We start from the raw sequence: 22,754 nt of genomic DNA on the forward strand, positions 1-22,754 counted from the left end.
TCATTCCCAAGGGGGAGGGGCCAAACCGGTATTGCCGTATGGGAAAAATTCATATCGTGCAGCCCAAAAATTTCGGAATTCGGTAATAACTGGTATACCGCCCAGCCCTACATAAGACTTCTATAATGTCTATGGGCAACCTTAAAAAGGTGTAAAATCTGTAGCGTTCATATCATAAATAGAATCTTCATTACATTTAGTGTGTTCTGGGTCAACTCCCTATTAGTTTACATGAAAATTATTTTTTCAAAATTAAAACAACAACAATACAAATAAAAGTTGACCAAGGATAATCTAACAAAGTAACAGTAGAATTATAGATCTAAAGTTGTGAATATACATTAAGGTCCTATGTCCACTCAAGACAAATAACACCTAAATAATTGACACTAAATGTTACACATTTCCTAAGATTTAACACTGCAACATGTAGGTCAGGATGGAAGAAATCTAGGCTTTGGAGATTAAAGGGGTTATCCAGGAAAAAACTTTTTTAATACATCAACTGGCTCCAGAAAGTGAAACAGATTTGTAAATTACTTCTATTAAAAAATCTTCTATTAAAAACGCCCAGTTTAGAAGCAAATCCCCATAGCAAACCTCTTCTCAACTGGGCGTTTCCCGAGACTCGTGTCATCAGAGAACTTAGACAGAAAAGAACAACCTTAACTTCGGAAGCTCATAAGTACTGAAAGGATTAAGATTTTTTTAATAGAAGTAATTTACAAATCTGTTTAACTTTCTGGAGCCAGTTGATATATAAAATAATGTTTTTTCCTGGAATACCCCTTTAAGTTAAGAGGCAAACCAACCTCTGTGCCACCCAGGCATTCTTGTGAGCTGTCAAATGTTAAAGAAAAAGTAGAGATAAACCACATATCCACCCAAAGTCAAACTGTGTGGTCTCATTGTGTTATATATAAACCACTGCGCTCTTTCATGGAATCTTCACAATACTTTCACCTTCTTTTCCTTACCCTAGCTTGCTTTTTAATACAATAAAACATCATATCAGTGTATTGTGAAAATAAATGACCTCAGAAAACTCTACTGGTTCCAGAAAAACCCATGAACTAAAATGTGTTAAAGGCAAAATGTTGAGCAACACTTTTCAGCTCCGAGGCAGCATATGAGAAAACATATTAGGTAACCACCAAATAATATGTAGAGCAGAAATGCAGAATAGAGAAAATAAGAATACATTGTCCTAAGGAAATAAGTCACATGGCTCATTACTGCTGTGTGTGTAATTCTCCTTATCTTGTCAATGTCATCAGTTCCAGATCTGCTGCTATATACAATTTATCTGATCGGAATTATCGAGACATCGAGGATTCTTGAACCCTGTAAAAATTGCTTCATTTGTTAAAAGGTTGGCAATCGGAGCCATTTATTTATGGGGTTAATAAAACCTTCTCTTGATATCCATGGAAAATAGCTATTGGCATCCAATGGTCATAGCAGTCAGTGTTCAGAACATAAGAGCACAGAGAACTAGATCTCTTTAAAAGTGTTGGATCTGTGGTATGTATAAAATACACACTTTGTAGCCATGTGTAGGCACAGGAATACTGTAGGTTTCCTAAATGTGTATATAAAGGAACTCAAATGTCCTATTTCATACATTTAGAGCACAACCTTAAAACCCAGATCAATAGAAAGCACTTAAAGGGGTACTCCATGGGCCAGCGTTTGGAACTAAATGATCCGAATGCTGTTTTCGTGCTACGGAGGTCGGCCATGCCCCCTGTGACATCACAGCCATGCCCCCTTAATGCAAGTCTATAGGAGGGGGCGTCACGCTCACTCCCATAGACTTGCTTTGAGGGGTGTGGGCGAAAACAGTTTCCAGCGGAGTACTCCTTTAAATGAAATAGTTCAAAATTGTGCATTTATTTTATATATGAATGTGTTGGACAAGGTCCTAAGATTGATGGTGATTATATAAGTGAGTTCCCCCTCAATTAACCTACAATACCCTATTTTAAGTATTTAAACTAGGTTTTCTAAACCAGAAATCTTCTTAAAAAGGGAACCTGTCATCAGATTTTACAACACATTGCTACCTGTTATATATAGTAAACTTATCTTCCTCACCATCCCGGGGAGACATTTCTTCCGGCAGGGATGGTGATATAGTTTGTTTTCCTTGCCGACCCTGTAAGTAGTCCCCTGGGCTGGGAGCTATGCTCCCCTAGTCCTGCCGCTCCGGCTGTAATCATGCCCCCTTAGCGTGACTGACAGTCCGAGCACAGCCCATGACATTGCTCTGCTCTGTCTGCTTAGAGACCAGAGTGGTGACGAGAGCTGTCAATCATGCTGAGGCGGCGTGATTACAGCCGGAGAAGCGGGACTAGGGGAGTATAGCTCCCAGACCAGGGGACTACTTACAGGGCCGGCAGGGTACACTTTTAAAACTATATATTATTACGTGAGCAGAAATGTCTCCCAGAGATGATGAGGAAGATGATTTTACCATAAATAATACAATGACACACGTTATATATGGTAAAATCTAATGACCGGTTCCCTTTTAATAATATTTAGTAATTATAAACTAGTTACCTCTAGTCAAAAGAAAATGTACTTCCTAATACGCTACCCAAAACAGAACAGAAACTGACCTCATCATGCAAAACTATCATGTGAGATGGATTTAGACTATGCAAGCTTTCCTCATATATGTGAGAATTATTGCTATTTTGTTGTTTCAGTTACTATAAATTTATATCTACTATTTCATTCTCACTGGTTACTACATAGATATTAGTATTTGGTGCAGATCCCTATAGTATGTTTACTATTATAACTACCGTTTATACTCGAGTATAAGCCGTCCCGAATATAAGCCGAGGCCCCTAATTTCACCCCAAAAACCCAGGAAAAGTTATTGACTCAACTATAAGCCTAGGGTAGGAAATACATCATCCCCCCATTTCACCATCCCCCCCCTGTCATCATCCAGACCCCCGTCATTAACACCCTGTCATTATCACCTAGTCATAGATGGCCGAAGATGGACGGCCCTGACCAGCTCACCCTTCCTTCACACCGAGGGGAGTAGAAAACAAAAGGGGGTCTGGATGATGACGAATGCCGCAGTGGTCTTCAACCTGCAGACCTCCAGATGTTTCAAAACTACAACTCCCAGCATGCCCGGACAGCCGATGGCTGTCCGCGCATGCTGGGAGTTGTAGTTTTGCAACATCTGGAGGTCCGCAGGTTGAAGACCACTGAGAAGGCATTGACAGGCGGAGATGTACGGCCGGGACAATCCCCTCACAGCTAAGCCAAAAATGTTTTTTTGTTCACTCGAGTATAAGCCAATGGGGACGTTTTCAGCACGAAAAATCGTGCTAAAAAACTCGGCTTATACTCGAGTATATACGGTATTTACTGTTACAATTACATTTATTACAAATGTAATACACCCAATTTAAATCCAATGGTTCTTTGTCTTTTTGCAATACAAAATGCAAGCGTGTATTGAACATGAAAAACTACTGCTTAGCTAAAATCTTCAACTAAACATAGAAATCTATAGCTACATTATGGCTTAAGTCTGTAATTGTGAAGCAATAGCTCTTTGCCCTGTACTGATTGTACATTGCACTATATGCACATTGCAGTAAACTATTTATCAGTGGCTGATAAAGGAAAACATTCCGCTAGGCTGAACCTAAGCAAAAACTACTGCTGAGCTACGTAGCTAGAAACCAATGGGAGGAAGGCTGTACTAAATTAACAGATAAATGCAGAAGGCACAGCGAGGTAAAGTATGTCATTATTTTCTCCAGTCTAAGCACTTACAAGAAACAAACCCCTATGCTATTAAGTTTTTTAATGCAGCTATTTTCCCTAAAGTGTTATCTACATCACCTGAACCATATGTTTTAGAGCACTGGTAAACGGAACAACTGTATTAGTGGACTGACATTTAAGTCATTCTAGTAGATGGATAGACAGATAGATAATCTTTGATCTATTTCCATCTGTCTATTTGTGTCAGTCCACTAATACAGTTGCTTCCTTTCCATTCAGTGCTCTGATAAAATATATGGCAATACGCAGTAAATCAGAATGAACTATTTAACTGTCAGACTTTTAGGCAACACAAGGTGGCAGTGCTTTTTGTATACCTAGGCAATGAGTGGACTTCAGCATCATGAAAATAAATATAATGGGAAAAAATAAGGCTTCAAGTCGCCACACACTTTAGATTAATCTCAGTTGAACCCAATGGGACTGGCTTATGATTTAATGTATATGGTGGGGTCTTGACTTTTACCCAATGGCAAAATGAAGCTTTTGGATTTCACCATGCCTGTTCCTTTTGCCACCAAAGCCACCATTAGAAGTGCCTGACAGCAGCTTACTCCAATTTGAACAATGAGAGCCCATGCATTCTGGGTCAAGCAGAGTGTGAATATGTATGGGTAGGCAAAGAATACCTGAAAGATAAAGCATTTGGCGGACTGTTATCCAAGGCATATAGCAAGCTTTAGAGGCTACCCAGTGACTACATAAATATGCTCCTTCAATGATGATCGTGAAACATTCTTTTCTATAGAGTAAGAGATCTTATGCCCAGGCCTGTAACCAAGACAAGGGGGCATTCCCTATTCCCCATCATCATAAGAAGAAGTATTTTTACTGTAAGATTCATGAGACTATGGAGCTCTGCGGCATGATGATGAGATGGTTAATTCACTCACTGAGTTCAAGAGGAGCCTGGATGCCTTAAAACACAGGCAAGTATACCTGATATGTGAAAATAGATATACTTAAAAGGGAATCTGTCAGCTGTAATTCACATTCCAAACTGCTGACAGAGCCAGGAGACATATGGTACCTTTCATAGATCTGTCTGTGCTTTCATAACATAGTAAAATGATTGTACTCTCTGCTGCAAAGAGTCAAATAGGCATCCTCAAGCCCCTGAAATGCTCAGGGCTGGAGCCCCTCCCCATTCTCCCTCCAACCCCACCTTCCTGCTTGACTGACACTCAACTTCCAGCGCTAAGGGTCTATTCACACGGGCAGAATTCCGAATGAAATCAAAGCCCAATACACTTCTATGGGATTCTGCACTCCCGTTGACACTTCAGAAATCCCATTTGTGGAATAGCGGGAATTCCGCCCGTATGAATAGACCCTTAGTCCTGTTTCCAAACTTCACACCTGTGCAAAATTTGTATGCATGGAGCAGGAGTAAGATTTGAAAACAGGGTTCAGCAGTGGAAGCTGAGCCCTGACTGTCAATCATGCTGGGATGGAGGAGTGGGGAGGTGTTCCAGCCCGGAGCACTTAGAGGGGTATTCCAGGCCAAAACTTTTTTTTTTATATATATATATATATATATATATATATATATATATATATATCTCAACTGGCTCCGGAAAGTTAAACAGATTTGTAAATTACTTCTATTAAAAAATCTTAATCCTTCTAATAGTTATTAGCTTCTGAAGTTGAGTTGCTGTTTTCTGTTTAACTGCTTTCTGATGACTCACATCCCGGGAGCTGTCCAGCTCCTATGGGGATATTCTCCCATCATGCACAGCTCCCGGGATGTGACATCATTATTGAGCAGTTAGACAAAAAACTTCAGAAGCTAATAACTATTGGAAGGATTAAGATTTTTTAATAGAAGTAATTTACAAATCTGTTTAACTTTCCGGAGCCAGTTGATATACAAAAAAAAGTTTTTGCCTGGAATACCCCTTTAAGGGTCTTGGGAACGTACTGGCACCAGAGAACATTTTTCTGTTATGGAATCACAGACAAATGTATGAAAGGTACCGTGCGTCTCCTTGTCCTAACAGCTATGTAAAAGTGTCAGCTGTTTGGAAGGTAAATTGCAGTAGACAGATTTCCTTTAAAATACACTGCTCAAAAAATAAAGGGAACACTTAAACAAAACAATGTAACTCCAAGTCAATGACACTTCTGTGAAATAACACTGTCTACTCAGGAAGCAACACTGATTGACAATCAATTTCACATGCTGTTCTGCAAATGGAACAGACAACAGGTGGAAATTATAGACAATTAGCAAGACACCCCAATAAAGGAGTTGTTCTGCAAGTAGTAACAACAGACCACTTCTCAGTTCCTATGCTTCCTGGCTGATGTTTTGGTCACTTTTGAATGCTGACAGTGGTTTCACTCTAGTGGTACTATGAGACGGAGTCTACAACCCGCACAAGAGGCTCAGGTAGTGCAGCTCATCCAGGATGACACATCAATGCAAGCTGTGGCAAGAAGGTTTGCTGTGTTTGTCAGCGTAGTGTCCAGAGCATGAAGGCGCTACCACGAGACAGGCCAGTACATCAGGAGATGTGGAGGAGGCCGTAGGAGGGCAACAACCAAGCAGCAGGACCGCTACCTCCGCCTTTGTGCAAGAAGGAGTAGGAGGAGTACTGCCAGAGCCCTGCAAAATGACCTCCAGCAGGCCACAAATGTGCATGTGTCCACTCAATCGGTCAGAAACAGACTCCATGAGGGTGGTAGGAGGGCCCGACGTCCACAGGTGAGGACTGTGCTTACAGCCCAACACCGTGCAGGAAGTTTGGCATTTGCCAGAGAACACCAAGATTGGTAAGTTCGCCATTGGCGCCCTGTGCTCTTCACAGATGAAAGCAGGCATTGTAGGGAGGTCATACGGGCACATGGAGGCCACACACACACCACTGAGTCTCATTTTAACTTGTTTTAAGGACATTACATCAAAGTTGGATCAGCCTGTAGTGTGGTTTTCCACTTTGATTTTGAGTGTGACTCCATATCCAGACCTCCATGGGTTGATAAATTTGATTTCCATTGATAATAAGACGAAAGTATTTTATACGATTAGATCCATAGGACGTTTGCAATTCCACAATTCCACATATAACTACTGCACCATTTGTTTTACCTACACTGCAGGTCACAGAACCCAGATATGGCTCAGAGGTGCACAAGGAATCTTGTAGACATCTCATAACAGTTTTACGTTCAAATGATAACTCACCTGTACCCCGGAATCTATGCAAACTCGCCAAGAACTTGTGCAAGTCCTTCCCACTTGTGTCTTTTTGACTGTATAGCAGTAACTGCCTTGCATCAGAAAACAACCGAGAAACTCTAAAATGATATCAAAAGCAATAATTAGAAATACAAACTGCTAAATTTTTCATTTCACTATGAAGAATTGTTCACTTTGAACTCCAATTATTTAGCAGGAACTGACAATCAGGGATCTTCTAACAATGCCTAAATGTTCAGCAGAATGCATGCCACACTATACCACTTTTAAACTTTGGCTTTGAAATTAGTATGATGGAAAAGCCAAGGCATGCATAGCATTAAAGGGTTTGTCTGGTGCAGGACTTATGTTCACTGTCTCTAATCCCCGCCTCAAAAAGTCTCCAATCCCCACTACTCACCATACTGCTTCCCTCATGCTTCAACATGCAACGTTTAGTCATAGGAGTGACACACCTAAGCCAGAGTCGCCATGTTCTGAGTGTCAAAGAGTAAAGAAAGAAGCCGCAAAAGGCGGGGACTGCTCAGATGGTAGAAGTGGAACATCGGAGCAGAGGAGAATACATTTTTTTTTTTTTCAAAACCAGCCAGGGACACAATTTTTTTTTTTTTTCTTAATAAATATAACACACTAAAGATTTAGGTCACAGACTTGTAGCACCTACCAGGCAATAATACAATAAAGCAATGGAGGATGAACATTCACTTACATGGACCTATTGAAATTTCCAACAACTCCTGGTGACTCTCCTGGAGTTGGGTATCGAAAACATGGATTATTAGCATTGCAAATAATTCCCTGTACCCATGGTAAAGCTCCGGCAGATGGCATCGCTTTGTTCGGGAAATGGCCTGTTGAAGAACAAAATAATAAAAAAGGAGTTAAATATAAAAAATAATATTGCGATTAAAGAGCCTTGTTAGGAAAATAAATAACCCCTCGGGACAGCAGCTGTACAGGGGAAACGACAAGTCACAGCACTTAATGGTAACACAGCTGGAAGGGCCCGCGTCTCATTACCATGTAGTCCGCTCTAGGCCGTTGAAGGAAGAAAATGTCTGCATATGAACAAAGATAGTTCTAAAAATGTTACACACATTAGCTTATTTAATGAGAGGGCAAATAAAAGTTCCAAAGCAGAATGACCCTCCTTAATTCTATCTAGATATTATGCATTAAAACTACTAAGTAGCAGACAGTAAAGTGATATTTATATTGCCGAGTGCAGGTAGAATTGATACATTTTATAAAAGCTGTAACTATGGCACAATGAACGTATTCTCATACAATATATCTTAAAGAAAGATATGTGGTCAAATCTGCAATAGCATTTCTTTTACTATACTGCAACTGTTCCCTTTGGGTAGTAACAGATTTTCCATTGCATTTTTGTGTGTATAAGGCACAACAACAAAAATATATTAATTGTAGTGCACTGAATTTAATTGGGTTGTCTTAACACAGCACCTTTCCAAACTAAGAAAAGAATAGTCATGCTACAAGAAATAGTCTGCACAACAGGTATATAAACAATGAAAAGTGTTGCTGCCGAAAATAAAAATAAAAAATCTATAAAGATAAAATAAGTTAATGATATTCCACTGACTAGTGTTTCAAAGGTAGCTGTTCACATAAGATTAGGGGGGGAAACAACTTCAGGTTGCACTGAAGTTGCATTGCAGTTTCTAATACTGCAATGAAATTCAATAAATACTTACTATTGGAAACTGATGTCATGCAGTTACAAACGTCAAGGCAACTGCAACCTGACTGTGTTTTTCACCCAAAAGCATCTCTGCTATTTCAGGTAATTTTTCATTATAAGCTAAAATGTGTGTGAATATGATGCATAGCAAAACTTCTGGCCATTGTACAACTAATTGTATATTGTATTTTCCATCAGATTTCTGCTCTGCAGGCTTTAACTGTAATTTTCAGTTGTTCCTGTGCTAGTGTGTTAAGCTTAACTCTATACTCTGAACAAAGAACAGGGCATTATGCTCTTTTACTGTATGTCTCCTTACATGCTCTAAGTAGAAACAGCATCAGCAGCATGTGTCACGTATGGGCAGGGAGGAGTGAAGCCCTGAACTCCCCAACCGCCTCCACTTGCCCTGCCTACTTGCGTACCCGCCCTAGGTGATGGGTCCACAACCACAGTGACAGTCACTGCCTGAATAAGTGCAGGGAGTAAATAGTCAACAAAATAAACTTACAATACAGACAGAGGTCGGGACACTGTATGGAACCACACACACTAACAGAAAAAAAAAAAACACACAATATGTCACAGTCCACAAGCCGAGTCAGTACCAAGAGATAACAGAAAAGCTAAATTGCAGAAACAGTAGAGTCAGAAACTGGAGCCAATGGGTCAAATATGCCAGAAATACAAGCTAGCTAGGAGAGGCCTGGAAGAATACTGAGGGTTTGAATAGGTAGCGAAGCAGGTGAAAAGACAACGAGGTCAGCTGACCATCCAGAGAACAGGGCGATTCCACAGTAACCAGTAACAAAACACCTCCGTGCAGATTAACCCTTTGGGTTCTTACAGCATGGTGGACATTATGGAACAGTACTAAGCAGTGCAAGCTGTAAGTGAAACCCTAGGGTAAGCCCTTACTCATACAGTGAGTTTTTCTTATTCTGTAGTCTCTTTGTAGCCTGTTTCCTGCAGGCTCTTTCCAATCAATATTGCACTAAATTTAGTCCTTAAAGGGGTATTCCAGGATTTTTTTTTTATTTGACTATGCTACAGGGGCTGCAAAGTTAGTGTAGTTCATAATATAGTGTCTGTACCTGTGTGTGACTTTTTTTCTCACAATTCTTCTGTGATTTTCATCACACTATTTAGTTTTACTAGCATACAAAATGACTGTTGTCTCGGATTTTTCCCAGCTTGCAATGTGGCCGAGACCTGACTCACTAGTCAGTTGATGACAGGGAGCCTGTCTGCTTCAATGGGTGGAGGGATCAATCTGCAACTAATGCAACAGCTGGAGGCACCCTGATTGAAAACCACAGGTCTTTTGTTTCAATGGGTGGGGTGGCTGATGTGTGAGAGGGAGGAAAATGGCATTGTGGGATTTGTAGTAAAAAAAACATAAGGCAAACAGGAAATACAAGTTCACAAAAAGCTAGCCACAGTGTTATGGTAATCTCACAACATAGCCATTTAGCCCCAAGACAAGCGCAGATCCTTCCTAAGCATGTGCATTACTGTCTGCCAGGTACATACTAAAATCACCTTATGGTGGATAACTCCTTTAATTTATGTTTAGCTTCTCTTCTATAGTTAGCAGTCTGCTTCTAGATTCAGATATTCCCATGTCTGTCCTCCCAGTACATGCTAGGTGTGGGTGTCTAGAGTTTGCTGTGGGTGCTCTGCTTTCGCTCTATACTTGTACATAGCCCATGTATTTTTGCTCCCCTATCCACAATCTGAGCTGGTGTGTAACTCACTCTCCCTCCCTGCTCCCATCTCTACACCGAGAGAGCAGAAATCCTATCTTTCTTATCTTTCTGTGAGCAGCAGCAAAATGGTAGGCATTTTTTATGAAGATTATTTAGAAAGCTGCTTCATTTTGCTTTAGGAAACACATGAACAAGAGGCACAGTTTTGACAACAACAGTAGCAGTTCACAGAAATATCTGCAACTTTAATAAAAAGTTATGTAAAATTCAGTTCAACTTCTAGTAAAGATGCAAGAGGTGCACTTTATTGCATCGGCTGTTAGCATAGTAGACCTTGAGCAAGATTTTTTTTCCTCTACAAACAGCAGATACGTACTGATTACACAGGTCAGAGTGACTAGGAACTGATAAAGCCCACATGTGAACAAACAAAGTAGCCTCAAATGAAATTAAGCAATTTTGTCATCCAGTAAAGGAGTACCCTTTGCCCTGCTTGGGTATTTATTCACTGACCAACATAAGAAGCAATAATCAATGTCAGAAGTACAAATCTGATGACATTAATACATAAAAAGTCTTTTGGCATATGTTGGACCTATCTTTATTTTCAGGAACCAGTGCAATAAGCTGATAAATCTGGGGTATATTTTGACCACTATATTTTCCAATGAATTTGTATTTCTCCTCTGTCACTATATATTTTGCCAGAAAACAGAAAAATGGATATATGCTGCTAAGGACTTTTAGTCCCAGTGGGTGCTCGGCTCCAGGGATATAATCCAGCAATGATAGATAAAGAAGCGGCACTCCAAGGCAGGATTCAATCCAAATGGCATGTTATTCACCCAAACAGAAATGCACTTCTGTTTGAGTGGGGGAATAAAACACCATTTGAATTGAATCCTGCCTTGGAGTGCCGCTTCATTATCTAGCATTGCTATATATTTTGCCATTCCTCTACCATATATAGCACAGTCCAGGGCTACAGGTTGCACTTTAAAAAAAAAAAAAAAGTTTATGTCTAAATGGTCCAAAGATGACCTTATGAATGAGCCTTGAACGTGGCATGCTGCAGGTGGTAGTATAAGATAAGGGCTTTTACACTGGGTCATTGTGTTACAAGAGAGAAAGGGCAGTGCATTTTGGGTCTCTTTTAAAGTGTAGTGTCCTAAAAGCTTATTCTGGAGCCAAAGTCAACAAGAAACAGCAATCTGTAGTCTGCAATGTAAAATTGGCAAAAAAATAAAAAAAAGAATGTTTCAGTCCAAAGAACAGCACAGGATCTCTAAAAACCATAAAGAAACTTTCAAGATTCTTACTCCATAAGGCTAAGTTTCCACTTGGTATTTTTCTGGCAGTTTTTGGAGATCTGCCACTGCAGTTTTTGAGCCAAAGCCAGAAGTGTATTCAAAAGGAATAGGACATATAAAGGAAGGACTTATACTTCTCCTCCCTTATGGATCCACTTCTGACTTTGGCTCAAAAACTGCAGTGGCAGTATTCCAAAAACTGCCAGAGAAAAAACCAAGTGGAAACCTAGCCTTACACAACCGACATTCTATTAAAATGTCTCATGGATTTTAAAGTATACCTATTTTTGGAAGTCAGCATTGTAGACCGCAAAAAGTCATGTAGCAATTTTAACTTTAATATTATCTCTAAAAGCTTGTTTGGTTAGATGGGGTGTTCTTTAGCATTAGCATTTAAAAGTTCTTCAAAGTAAACTGTGAACAGACCGTATGTGCAGAAGCAGAAAAACTAGAACCTCTAAGAATCACCAGAACTGACTAGACTGTAAGTAAATAGATTTCAAGAAATAAAGAGGTAGAACACAGCATATATACAAATCAGTCCAACATAGATAAAGGGCACCAAAATATGTAAGTGAATTAAAATTAGTGCTAAAGAAACAGAACCCTGAGGCTTGTAGTAGTTTACTGTCAACATGCTTAAAGCGCACTTTTACTGCAATAACCTGCACACAGCATGTGAAGTGTCTGCAGGTGGTTTGTATAACAACCTTTCTACCTAATAGTTCCCGGCATTTATTACCCTAAAAAGGCTTTTAATGAAAGCCACGGAAAGTCGGGTAGGCGTGGCACGAGGTCCGCGATGCCCCGCCGCCAGCTACGCCAACCAACTGTAATTCAGCGCTGGGACTCTGTGTGATTGACAAACAGGTCCCAGCACCCCAGCACATGCGCCGTTCATTTCTTCTAACGTGCCCGGCGCTGCGTATAATGCTTGCGAGCGCTCGCTCCCTCCACCGTCTTTCCACTCAGGGCGAACTGCACAGGTGCCCTGAGTAGAAAGATGGCAGCGGGAGCGAGCGCTCGCTGGGGGAGCAAGCGCTCGCAAGCATTATACACAGCGGCGCACACGTTAGAAGAAATGAACGGCGCATGTGCTGGGACCTGTTTGTCAATCACACAGAGTCCCAGCGCTGAATTACAGTCGGTGGGCTTGGCTGGCGGCAGGGCATTGTGGACCTCGCACCCCGCCTACCCGACTGTCCGTGGCTTTCATAAAAAGCCTTTTTTAGGGTAATAAAAGCCAGGAAATATTAGGTAGAAAGGTTGTTATACAAACCACCTGCACACAGTACACATGCTGTGTGCAGGTTATTGCAGTAAAAGTTCATGACAGCTGCGCTTTAAAGTCCATTATAGCTCTGCTTTAGTTAACGATATGAAAGTTTTGGTAAGTCGTGAAAGTTTCGGTACACTTTGATAACTTCTGATATGTCATAGTGACTTGTGGGAAGTTGTGATCGGTGGGGGTCCAGCTACTAAGACCCCCACCTTTTGTTGGAATAAAAGGGAGAAGCCCTCCCCTTAGCACGGTGTCCCTTAGCTTCTGCTTGGTTTTCTTCAGAGTCTTTCACTGTCTGTACTCTGTGTACACGGCTTTCCAAGGAAAGCGAACCAGAAACGAAGGATTACGCAGCAACCAGACCCCCACTGGTCTTTACTTTTTATGTGTCTCTATGACATGTCGAGAGTTCTTTGAACATTTAGGTGCAATTTAAAAAGAGGATCATTTAATGTTTGTTGCCTATGGGTAGATAGATACGTAATCAAAGACAGATGAAAAAAAAGTCTTAAAAGGGAACCTGTCACATGAGTGTCGTTGTGTTGTAGATCAGAACAAAACTGAACAAACTAATATATATTTTTATGGGAAAACATTCAGGAGAACTTGTCATTTTTTTATTTTCCTTCCTGCTCATTCTGGGCTTATAAGTATAGTAGATGGTCCTGTCCTTCTCTATGCACTCTCATAGAAGGACTGCTACCAATTATAAATAATAGGACCGCCCACTGGATTCCCACGCATGAACTGGAGTTTAAGGCTAGGTTTCCACACCGTTTTTTCAGGCTTTTTATTTTTTTATTTTTTTTAAACTGCTACAACAGTTTTTCAACCAAATCATTCCTGTTGGATCCACTGCTGACTTTGGCTCCAAAACTGCAGTGGCGGGAAAAAAAAAAAAAAAAAAAAAAACCTGCGTGGAAATCTAGCCTAAATTAGAAAATTAAAAGTTATACTAAATCTTTGTCTACAAAACTATCTTCCAGTGTGCTAGCCTCAAATTGGACTACGTTTTAAAGGGGTTATCCAGGCAAAAACTTTTTTTTAATATATCAATTGGCTCTGGAAAGTTAAACAGATTTGTAAATTACTTCTATAAAAAAATCTTAATCCTTGCAATAGTTTTTAGCTTCTGAAGTTTTCTGTCTAACTGCTCAATGATGATGTCACGTCCCGGGAGCTGTGCATGATGGGAGAATATCCCCATAGGAACTGCACAGCTCCCGGGACGTGAGTAATCAGAGAGCAGTTAGATAGAAAAACAACAACTCAACTTCAGAAGCTAATAACTATTGGAAGGATTAAGATTTTTTAATAGAAGTAATTTACAAATCTGTTTAACTTTCCGGAGCCAGTTGATATATAAAAGAAAGTTTTTGCCTGGAATACCCCTTTAAGTGTGAAAAGTTCCCTTTAAACTTTCAATGGTCAAAAACTTTTGTATGTTCATGGCTTTTATATGATGAACTGTAAGGTATCTGCTTTGCTCTCATACTTACATTCATGTTGTTCATAAGGTGGATATGAAAGTCGTACAGATATCAGAATAAAGAAGATGAAGAGAGGCCAAGCGATTTCAACCAGCAGCTGCAACTATAGAAAAAAAAAATGACACACATTTACTTTGCATTTAAATGTACGACTAGAGGCAATCCTGACTATAATATGCACTGGATAGGAACATGTTAATCAACATTGTGAAAGAGTTACATAAAGCATTCAGCACAGAGGGGCCCCACTTTAATTCAATTCCAAGAACTGCATCCCGTCAACTGTGTGAAGGTTAACGGAGCTGGTCTGATCTCTCTGGGGAACCTTTTCAGGAAAAATAATAGGCACTCTGCATATGCACATCTCTTGCCAATTTCATTTCAGACCCTTTTCTTGTGCTTTGCATTAACTCTACTAAAGTCTCCTAGAAACACAGTAGGGCCCATAAAGTATGTCTTACACAGGATAGCTTAGAAGTCATGGAGGAAAGGCGAATTGTCCAGGAAGTACATACCCGGGGTAGGTGGGCGCCTAAATACATGTTAAGAAACCTGCTTGTATAACCACAGTTTCACCTACAGAGAAAGCTTTTTCACCTTTACAGTTTCTTTACCTGATCCCCCAATCCCCAGAATCCAAATAAAGAGTTGCTTTCCTCTTAAACTATATTTTACAACTCTACAGAGTACTGTAACCTTGCCAAGAATGAAAGAATTATCTTTTTTTCCCCCATTCCTATTTACACAAGACAAACATTTAGAAAAGTTCACCCTGGCCTTTTCTCCCATTCCGGACAATGTCACACGGACAGCCTGGCATAGGTTGGTGCCATAGCAAGTGAGGGTAAAAGGAGTTGTGGGTATGTTAGGTCAGGGAAATTTGTAAAGAATACAAGTCAGTCTTTTTAATTTTTTTGTAAACTTTATAGTTTACAAATAACTTAACGTTACGTATAACATAATGTTAGACATAACACATAAAATACAAAAAGGCCCAGAAATTACTTGAGTCTTGTTCATGAAATATGTTGAACTCAAGGCTGGTGCCTTAAAGGGGTACTCCAGTGGAAGACTTTTTTTTTTATTTATTTATTTATTTTCCTTTTCTTCAATGAACTGGTGCCAGAAAGTTAAACAGATTTGTAAATTACTTCTATTAAAATATCATTATCCTTCCAGTACTAATTAACAGCTGTATGCTACAGAGGAAATTCTTTGATTTTTGAATAATTTTTTTGTGTTGTCCACAGTGCTCTCTGCTGACACCTCTGTCTGTGTCACGAACTGTCCAGAGCAGCATAGGTTTGCTATGAGGATTTTCTCCTGCTCTGGACAGTTCCTGATGCGGGCATCAGGTGTCAGCAGAGAGCACTGTGGACAAGACAAAAAATAAATTCATAAATAAAAGAATTTCCTCTGTAGCATAAAGCCGCTAATAAATACTGGAAGGGTAAATATTTATTAATAGAAGTAATTTACATATATGTTTAACTTTCGGGCACCAGCTGATTTAAAAAAAGAAAATGGTTTTCCACCAAAGTACCCCTTTAAGGGTCTTTATTTTTTTATTGATGGCCCAACCTTTGGATAGAATAATGGTCTCCAAACTGTGGAGCCCACACTGTTGCAAAACTACACCCGTTGGCTGTCCGGGCATACAGGAAGCTGTAGTTTTGCAACAGCTGGAGGTACACAGTTTGGAGACCACTGGGATAGACCCTCAATATCTGATCGGTTGGGTTATGACAGCCATTACACAATGTATAGAACTATTTGCTTCTGTTCACAGTGGCACCATGGCTATGGTAAACAGCTGATCAGTATGGGTGTCAGACCCTAGTTCATATATTGATCATGTTCCTGAGGATAGATCAATACAATTAAAAAAGAACCAGAAAACCACCTTTTCTGGTGTATTCACACAGTATCCTGAGCATATATGATTTGAAGCTGTGTTGAGTTATCTGTTTCACATTGATATCCGCAGAATAAAATATGTGCAGGATACTGTACATGTGACCCTTAAAAAGACTGACTGACTTTATTTGGCTATACACTGTTAGGTCCACCTGACCTATAGATTTACCATTGCAGGACATTCTGCTGCCATCTGGAGTGAGATTAATGTATACCGCCCATGAATGTATAATGACATTTATACTTTTTCTTGCTTAGGCTGCTTTCACACTATAAAATTCATCCGTTAAAAGATCCGTTATAAACGTCCGTTAGAAAAACTTTAAAAAAAAGGATGTTAAACGTCCGTTACAAAATCCCATTAAAGTCTATGGGATTTTTTGATTAACCGTTATGACCCATTATAGTCCGTCATGACTAACGGACGTTAGTTGTGACGGAAGAATTAACGGAACATGCACAAATTTTTCTTCCGTCACAAGAAACTGATAAATTAACTTCCGTTATTTTTAACATTGAAGTCTATGGCAAACAGATGAGCCTTTATGTCATCCATTTGCACCTGGTTTATAATATCAGTTATTACTTCTGAGCATGCTCAGAAGAGGTGACATCAGCAGACTCCTGCAGTGCTACTACTACTACTCCCATCATGGAACAGACATCTTTCCATGATGGGAGTAGTAATTCCCTGGCTGCAGGAGTCTGCGGACAGCTGGGGAGGCTACATTAGTGTTTTTACTACTACCCCCATCATGGAACAGAGTCTGTTCCATGATTGGGGTTGTAGTACAGGGGCTGAGGGATTGATCGCACTGAGTTTCACTTCTGAGACCCGATGCAATCCAAAGTTATTAAGCAGAGGAGCAGGCGGCATGGTAAGCAACCCTGCGATGTATAGTGTGTTTTAACTTTCATCTTTGAATCCCCGCGCGGGGAGCCCTGAATGGCCGGTACTGAGGAGCTATTCAGGGCTCTCAGCGGGATATTTAAAAATGAACATTGTGAGTAGCAGGGGGGCATATCTATATTAAAAGCTTTGTGGGGGGCAAGATATATAGCACTGCGGGGGGGGGGGGCAGACATATAGCCTATATATCTAGCCCCCCAGCGCATTTATAATATGCCCCCTGCTGCACATTAATAAATATATACCCCCCGCAGCACATGTATAATGTACCCTTGCAGCGCATCTATATACATATGCCACTGCAGCGCTATATGTGAAAAGCATTCTAGTAGCAGCATCGGCCGCTATATGCCTGCCCCCCCCAGCGCCGCTATATGTCTGCCCCCCAGCGCATCTATATACATATACCCCTGCAGCGCTATGAATGAAAATTATTTCTATTAGCAGCGCATAGTGCCAGCAGACGTCTGCTGGCACTATGCGCTGCTAATAGAAATACTTTTCATTCGTAGCGCTGCAGGGGTATATGTATATAGAAGCGATGGGGGGCAGACATATAGCGTTATCTGCCCCCCCAGCGCATCTATATACCTATGCCGCCGCAGCGCTATGTATGAAAAGTATTTCTATCAGCAGCATCGGGCCAAATAAATAAAACAGCACCATACTCGTCCTAAGGTTGTGGGTAGTACTGCAGCTTAATTCAGAATGGAGCCAAGTTGGAATAACACACAAACATGAGTGGTGTCTAATTTTGCAAGAAATCTGTTTTTCTATTCCAGAATAACCTCCTTTACCATAATGGGGTTTTCAGTTTGGACTCATAACGACCCATACATGTGGCAATATGGCCTTTTACTTTGTCTTTGTCAAAAAACGCTCCCTGTCTGTCTCCAGGTTGGGTGTGGTTCTGCAAATCAGTTCCAATGAAATGAATGGTGCCAAGTTGTAATACCACACACAATCTGAGGACAAACGTGGAGCTGTTTTTTTTAAAGAAATTCGCTGTTTTTTTCTATTCCTGGATAACCCCTTTAAATATAATAAATATAGTCATTTATTTTCTTAGAATGAAGATATTTTGCTGGGCTGCAGTGAGGATAACACACAAGCGGTAGGCATTCTACACTAAGATTCACCAACTGCTGTTCCCAAGAGTCTTTCAAATCTAGTAAAAATTTGCCCAAATGTTTTATATCCACAAATGTAATGTTAGAGCATTGCCATAGTAAATCCAATAAAAAAAGCAATACAATCTATAGTACAAATACTACTGTATATGGGAGCTGTTGTCGAATGTTACCTAACATCAATGGTTCAAAGGTTATTTTGGCACAATATGGAAACTATAGAACACAATATTACTCAATTGTATAGTTTGAACTATCTGTGTTATCTATTGTGAACTTTGAGCACTATTAAAAAAAACTACGGTATCAATTTATTGACTGATCCAGAAATCAGAATATATCTAAGAATTGTGTACAAGTAAAAGATTGGTCTCAATTTCTTACTGCATTTGCCTTTTTTTTTTTCTTTAAATGGCTGACGCCATGCTTGTAGATGAACACGACAACCCTATCGGTAGCAAGAAATGGCAGGGTTTATCTATGTCAATTCATGATCACATTGCCCTCTATAGTTTCTAAAGGACTTCATACTCTCTTGCTGACTCCAGCAAGCACCTTCTCGTCTGTTTTTAATACGCATGTAAACCCCATATACCTGACCTAATGGCGGTGTATGAATACAGCCTAAAAAAAACTGCAATAAAAAAATAATATTGCTTATTAAAGGGGTACTCCACTGGAAAATATTTTTTTAATCAACTGGTGCCAGAAAGTTAAACAGATTTGTAAATTACTTCTATTAAAAAATCTTAATCCTTCAAGTATTTATTAGCTGCTGTATGATCCACAGGAAGTTCTTTTCTTATTTAATTTCCTTCCTGTCTGACCACGGTGCTCTCTGCTGACATGTCTGTCCATTTTAGGAACTGTCCAGAGCAGGAGCAAATCCCCATAGAAAACCTATTTTGCTCTGGACAGTTCCTAAAATGGACAGAGGTGTCAGCAGAGAGCACTGTGGTCAGACAGAAAGGAAATTCAAAAAGAAAAGAAATTCCTGTGGATCATACAGCAGCCAATAAATACTTGAAAGATTAAGATTTTTTAACAGAAGTAATTTACAAATCTGTTTAACTTTCTGGCACCAGTTGATAAAAAAAAAAAAAAATGTTTTCCAGTGGAGTACCCCTTTGAAGACAATCATGTGGTGACCTCTGACCCACTATCCTTGTTATAGAAGGCCAAAGAGATTTTGCCTGTTGATGTGTCCTATCACTACATATTCTACTGATACCAAATATAAGGAGATCTGTAATCTAGTGCCACTAAGAGTGCCAAGTCATACTTCATAAAGTCGCATATAGTCTTAATTCTATCTAATCTTTGAAGCTGACGGCATATTAATCAGATAAGATAGGTCTCAGCTGGTGATTGGCTAAGTCTCTGAAGGTGGGGGCTGGAGCATGCCGTGAATGGGTAAGGCGAGGGAAATAGTGGGGGTCGGGGAGCCCCCACAATGGGACATTTATACCCGATTCTGTGGATAGGGGATAAGTGTTTGATAAGTTCAATTTCCCAGGGTACCCGTTTGACCACACTTTCTATGCCAATATGACTGAGGATATGTTCTAGGGAATGCTTCACATAAGTGTATGAGTATACGTCCATTATCTGGATCTAACATACAAATGTATTATGGATGAAATGTCATCAGTATCGCACCTGTAATTCCGTACAGAAATCCTGTATTCTAGGCATGACTTTGAGTTACATATTGAAAAACAGATAATAAAGTACTAATGCAATACTCAAATATGGATGCATTAATATTTAAATCCCTCTCCATAGACTTCAATGGTCGTTTTCCATCTGCAAAACAGATGACAGTAGTACATGCTGCGTTTGCCCCATATTACGGTCTACATCAGTGGTCTTCAACCTGCAGACCTCCAGATGTTGCAAAACTACAACTCCCAGCATGCCCGGACAGCCATCGGCTGTCCGGGCATGCTGGGAGTTGTAGTTTTGAAACATCTGGAGGTCCACAGGTTGAATACCACTGGTCTACATAATAAATGGACCCATAATTATGCATGTGTAACATTGGCCTAAGAATGTGTAGTGCATAACACTGAGGCTATAATACCAGTAAATAGGTGTTCTTGTATTACAAGCCTCAGAATAATTGTTATATCCAAGAAGGCCACGTCTGAAATCATTCAGCTGTAGAATTACACAAAGGATAAACTGACAGTTGCACTGGGACTAGAGATGAACGAACTTACAGTAAATTCGATTCGTCACGAACTTCTCAGCTCGGCAGTTGATGCATTTTCCTGCATAAATTAGTTCAGCTTTCCGGTGCTCCCGTGGCCTGGAAACAGTCCTAGGATACAGTCCTAGGAGACTCTTTCCTAGGACTGTATCCACCTTTTCCAGCCCACCGGAGCACCGGAAAGCTGAACTAATTTATGCAGGAAAAGTCAGCAACCGCCGAGCTGAGAAGTTCGTGACGAATCGAATTTACTGTAAGTTCGCTCATCTCTAACTAAGACTTTGGGAAAATTCTCTTTGCATGGTAAACGTATACTGGGTTTAGTTGTATTTATATAGCTGATGGGAATTGCTATTCTACAACATAGAGGGAAACTACATCTTTAAGAACAGTATGTCTCTGCCAGGAGCAGCATTACCGTTCTAGACAAATTTGTAAAGCACTAAACAATACAGAGAGTCAGCAGTTCATGGTATAACTGGGAATTCAACCATTTGCAGATGTGCAAATCCACTGACAGACATATGGAAGTATGACAGACAATGGAGTTGAGAGAACAACAAGCAGATGGAGGAAAATGCATTAATTCCATTTCTACCAAGAATTTTTATCAGTGTATATAGACAGGAATGAGAGATTATCAGAATGTCAGAGATCCTGGAAAAAAGTTCTTGTTAGCCTCAAGTAAAAAAAGACATGGCATAAACTTACAGTTTGCCTCCGCCGGTAGGTGAAATTCTTCCAGAGTAGAAGTCCTAGTTGAGTACAGTACGACATCTTCTCCATGAGAGTCCACACTGCCTCACCTCTGCAGCTTGGGCAGAAGTTGTCGCAGTACCAGAGACTTTAGGTTGCTCATTAACTGGAAAAGAGTCAGAAAAGGAAATGATCATAAGCTTCCTGAGGTTAGCAAAGCTCCAGCGTAATCTGTGTGCAGGGACAGATACGTGACAATGACAGCAGCCAATGTAGACAATGTCCTCTGCTTGATAACCACCAGAAACTGCTAAGCTATTGAGCGGGAAATGATGGTATCGCGCACTTCACTCAGAGCTCTTCTCAGGTAAACAACCAACATATTGTTGGTCGTTTTCGGGATACAGGCCCTTCACTGGTGTCCAGTCACTTAGAAATAATAAAAAACAGGTAAGTGGCACATGAGCTATCTGGGACACACATTATCATGCCCTCACAATAAATACAATGGTGAGCCACTACAGATAGCATGTCCACTGTCTTTAATTCGATATGAATGTAAAAAAGGGATTTTTTTAGGATTTTTCATAGAAGGCTTATACTCAGGAAAGGCCATGCGTATCTGATCAGTGGGGGGTCCAACACTTAGCACCCCTGCTGATCAGCTGTTTGCAGAGCCAGGCACCTGTACACACTGCATCTGGCTCCATTTACTGACAGCTCAGTATACATTGTGTAGAGGCCATGCTGGGGTTCTGCAGCTCAGCCCAGTTCAGAAGTGAAGCTGCAATAACCCCCCATAACCACTACACAAGGTACTAAGTTGACTGTTGTACCATCACCGATCAGATATGTCTTGAGGACAGGCCAACAATAAATAAGTCCCAGAAAACCCTTTAAAGGGAATCTGTCAGACAATTTCATATAAGTTCAGGTTATGGTGAAAATCACCTTGACATGTGAAGTCTAAAGTGAGAGTGCTTTTGACCCCTACCTGGACTCTACATAAAACCATCAAACAGATTCCCTTAAAGAGGTTGTCCAGCAAAATACATAACCTGTGTATGGTGTTAACATGTATATTAAAGCAACTTACTAATATATATTGTTATTAATCCTGGTGCATAGATCTTCCATTATTAGCTCTGCTCTCTTGTAGCTCTGACATGCTGTGAAAGCAGTTTGCTCCATCCCTGCTCCCCCTCCCCTCCTGTGTGCTGACAACCAAACCACTAACAGGAGAGTTCATATTACTGCTTATTAGATTTTAAGGCACACAGGAAGTCTTTCTCAGATAAGACAGCAATGAGCCTGTTCTGGTGGAAACTACTGTGACTGAGAAAGGCTTCCCGCTTTCTTAAAAGCT

The 22,754-nt window shown here is 40.3% G+C and overlaps 1 protein-coding gene across 2 annotated transcripts in view; it reads right to left on the minus strand.

The window, feature by feature from the left end:
* The window catches only part of ABCA1 (ATP binding cassette subfamily A member 1), a 106,060-nt gene that overhangs the window by 62,164 nt on the left and 21,142 nt on the right, over positions 1–22,754 (minus strand). For both annotated transcript variants that reach the window (XM_056520190.1, XM_056520198.1), the window contains exons 2-5: positions 21,404–21,554; positions 14,533–14,626; positions 7,737–7,878; positions 7,013–7,125 (exon numbers count right to left, since the gene is read on the minus strand). In XM_056520190.1, coding sequence (XP_056376165.1) covers positions 7,013–7,125; positions 7,737–7,878; positions 14,533–14,626; positions 21,404–21,478 — 424 coding nt within the window. In that variant the 5' untranslated portion in view covers positions 21,479–21,554. The remainder of the gene's footprint in view (positions 1–7,012; positions 7,126–7,736; positions 7,879–14,532; positions 14,627–21,403; positions 21,555–22,754) is intronic.

The sequence above is a fragment of the Hyla sarda genome, chromosome 1 (assembly GCF_029499605.1).
Source record: "Hyla sarda isolate aHylSar1 chromosome 1, aHylSar1.hap1, whole genome shotgun sequence".
Classification (NCBI taxonomy): domain Eukaryota; kingdom Metazoa; phylum Chordata; class Amphibia; order Anura; family Hylidae; genus Hyla; species Hyla sarda.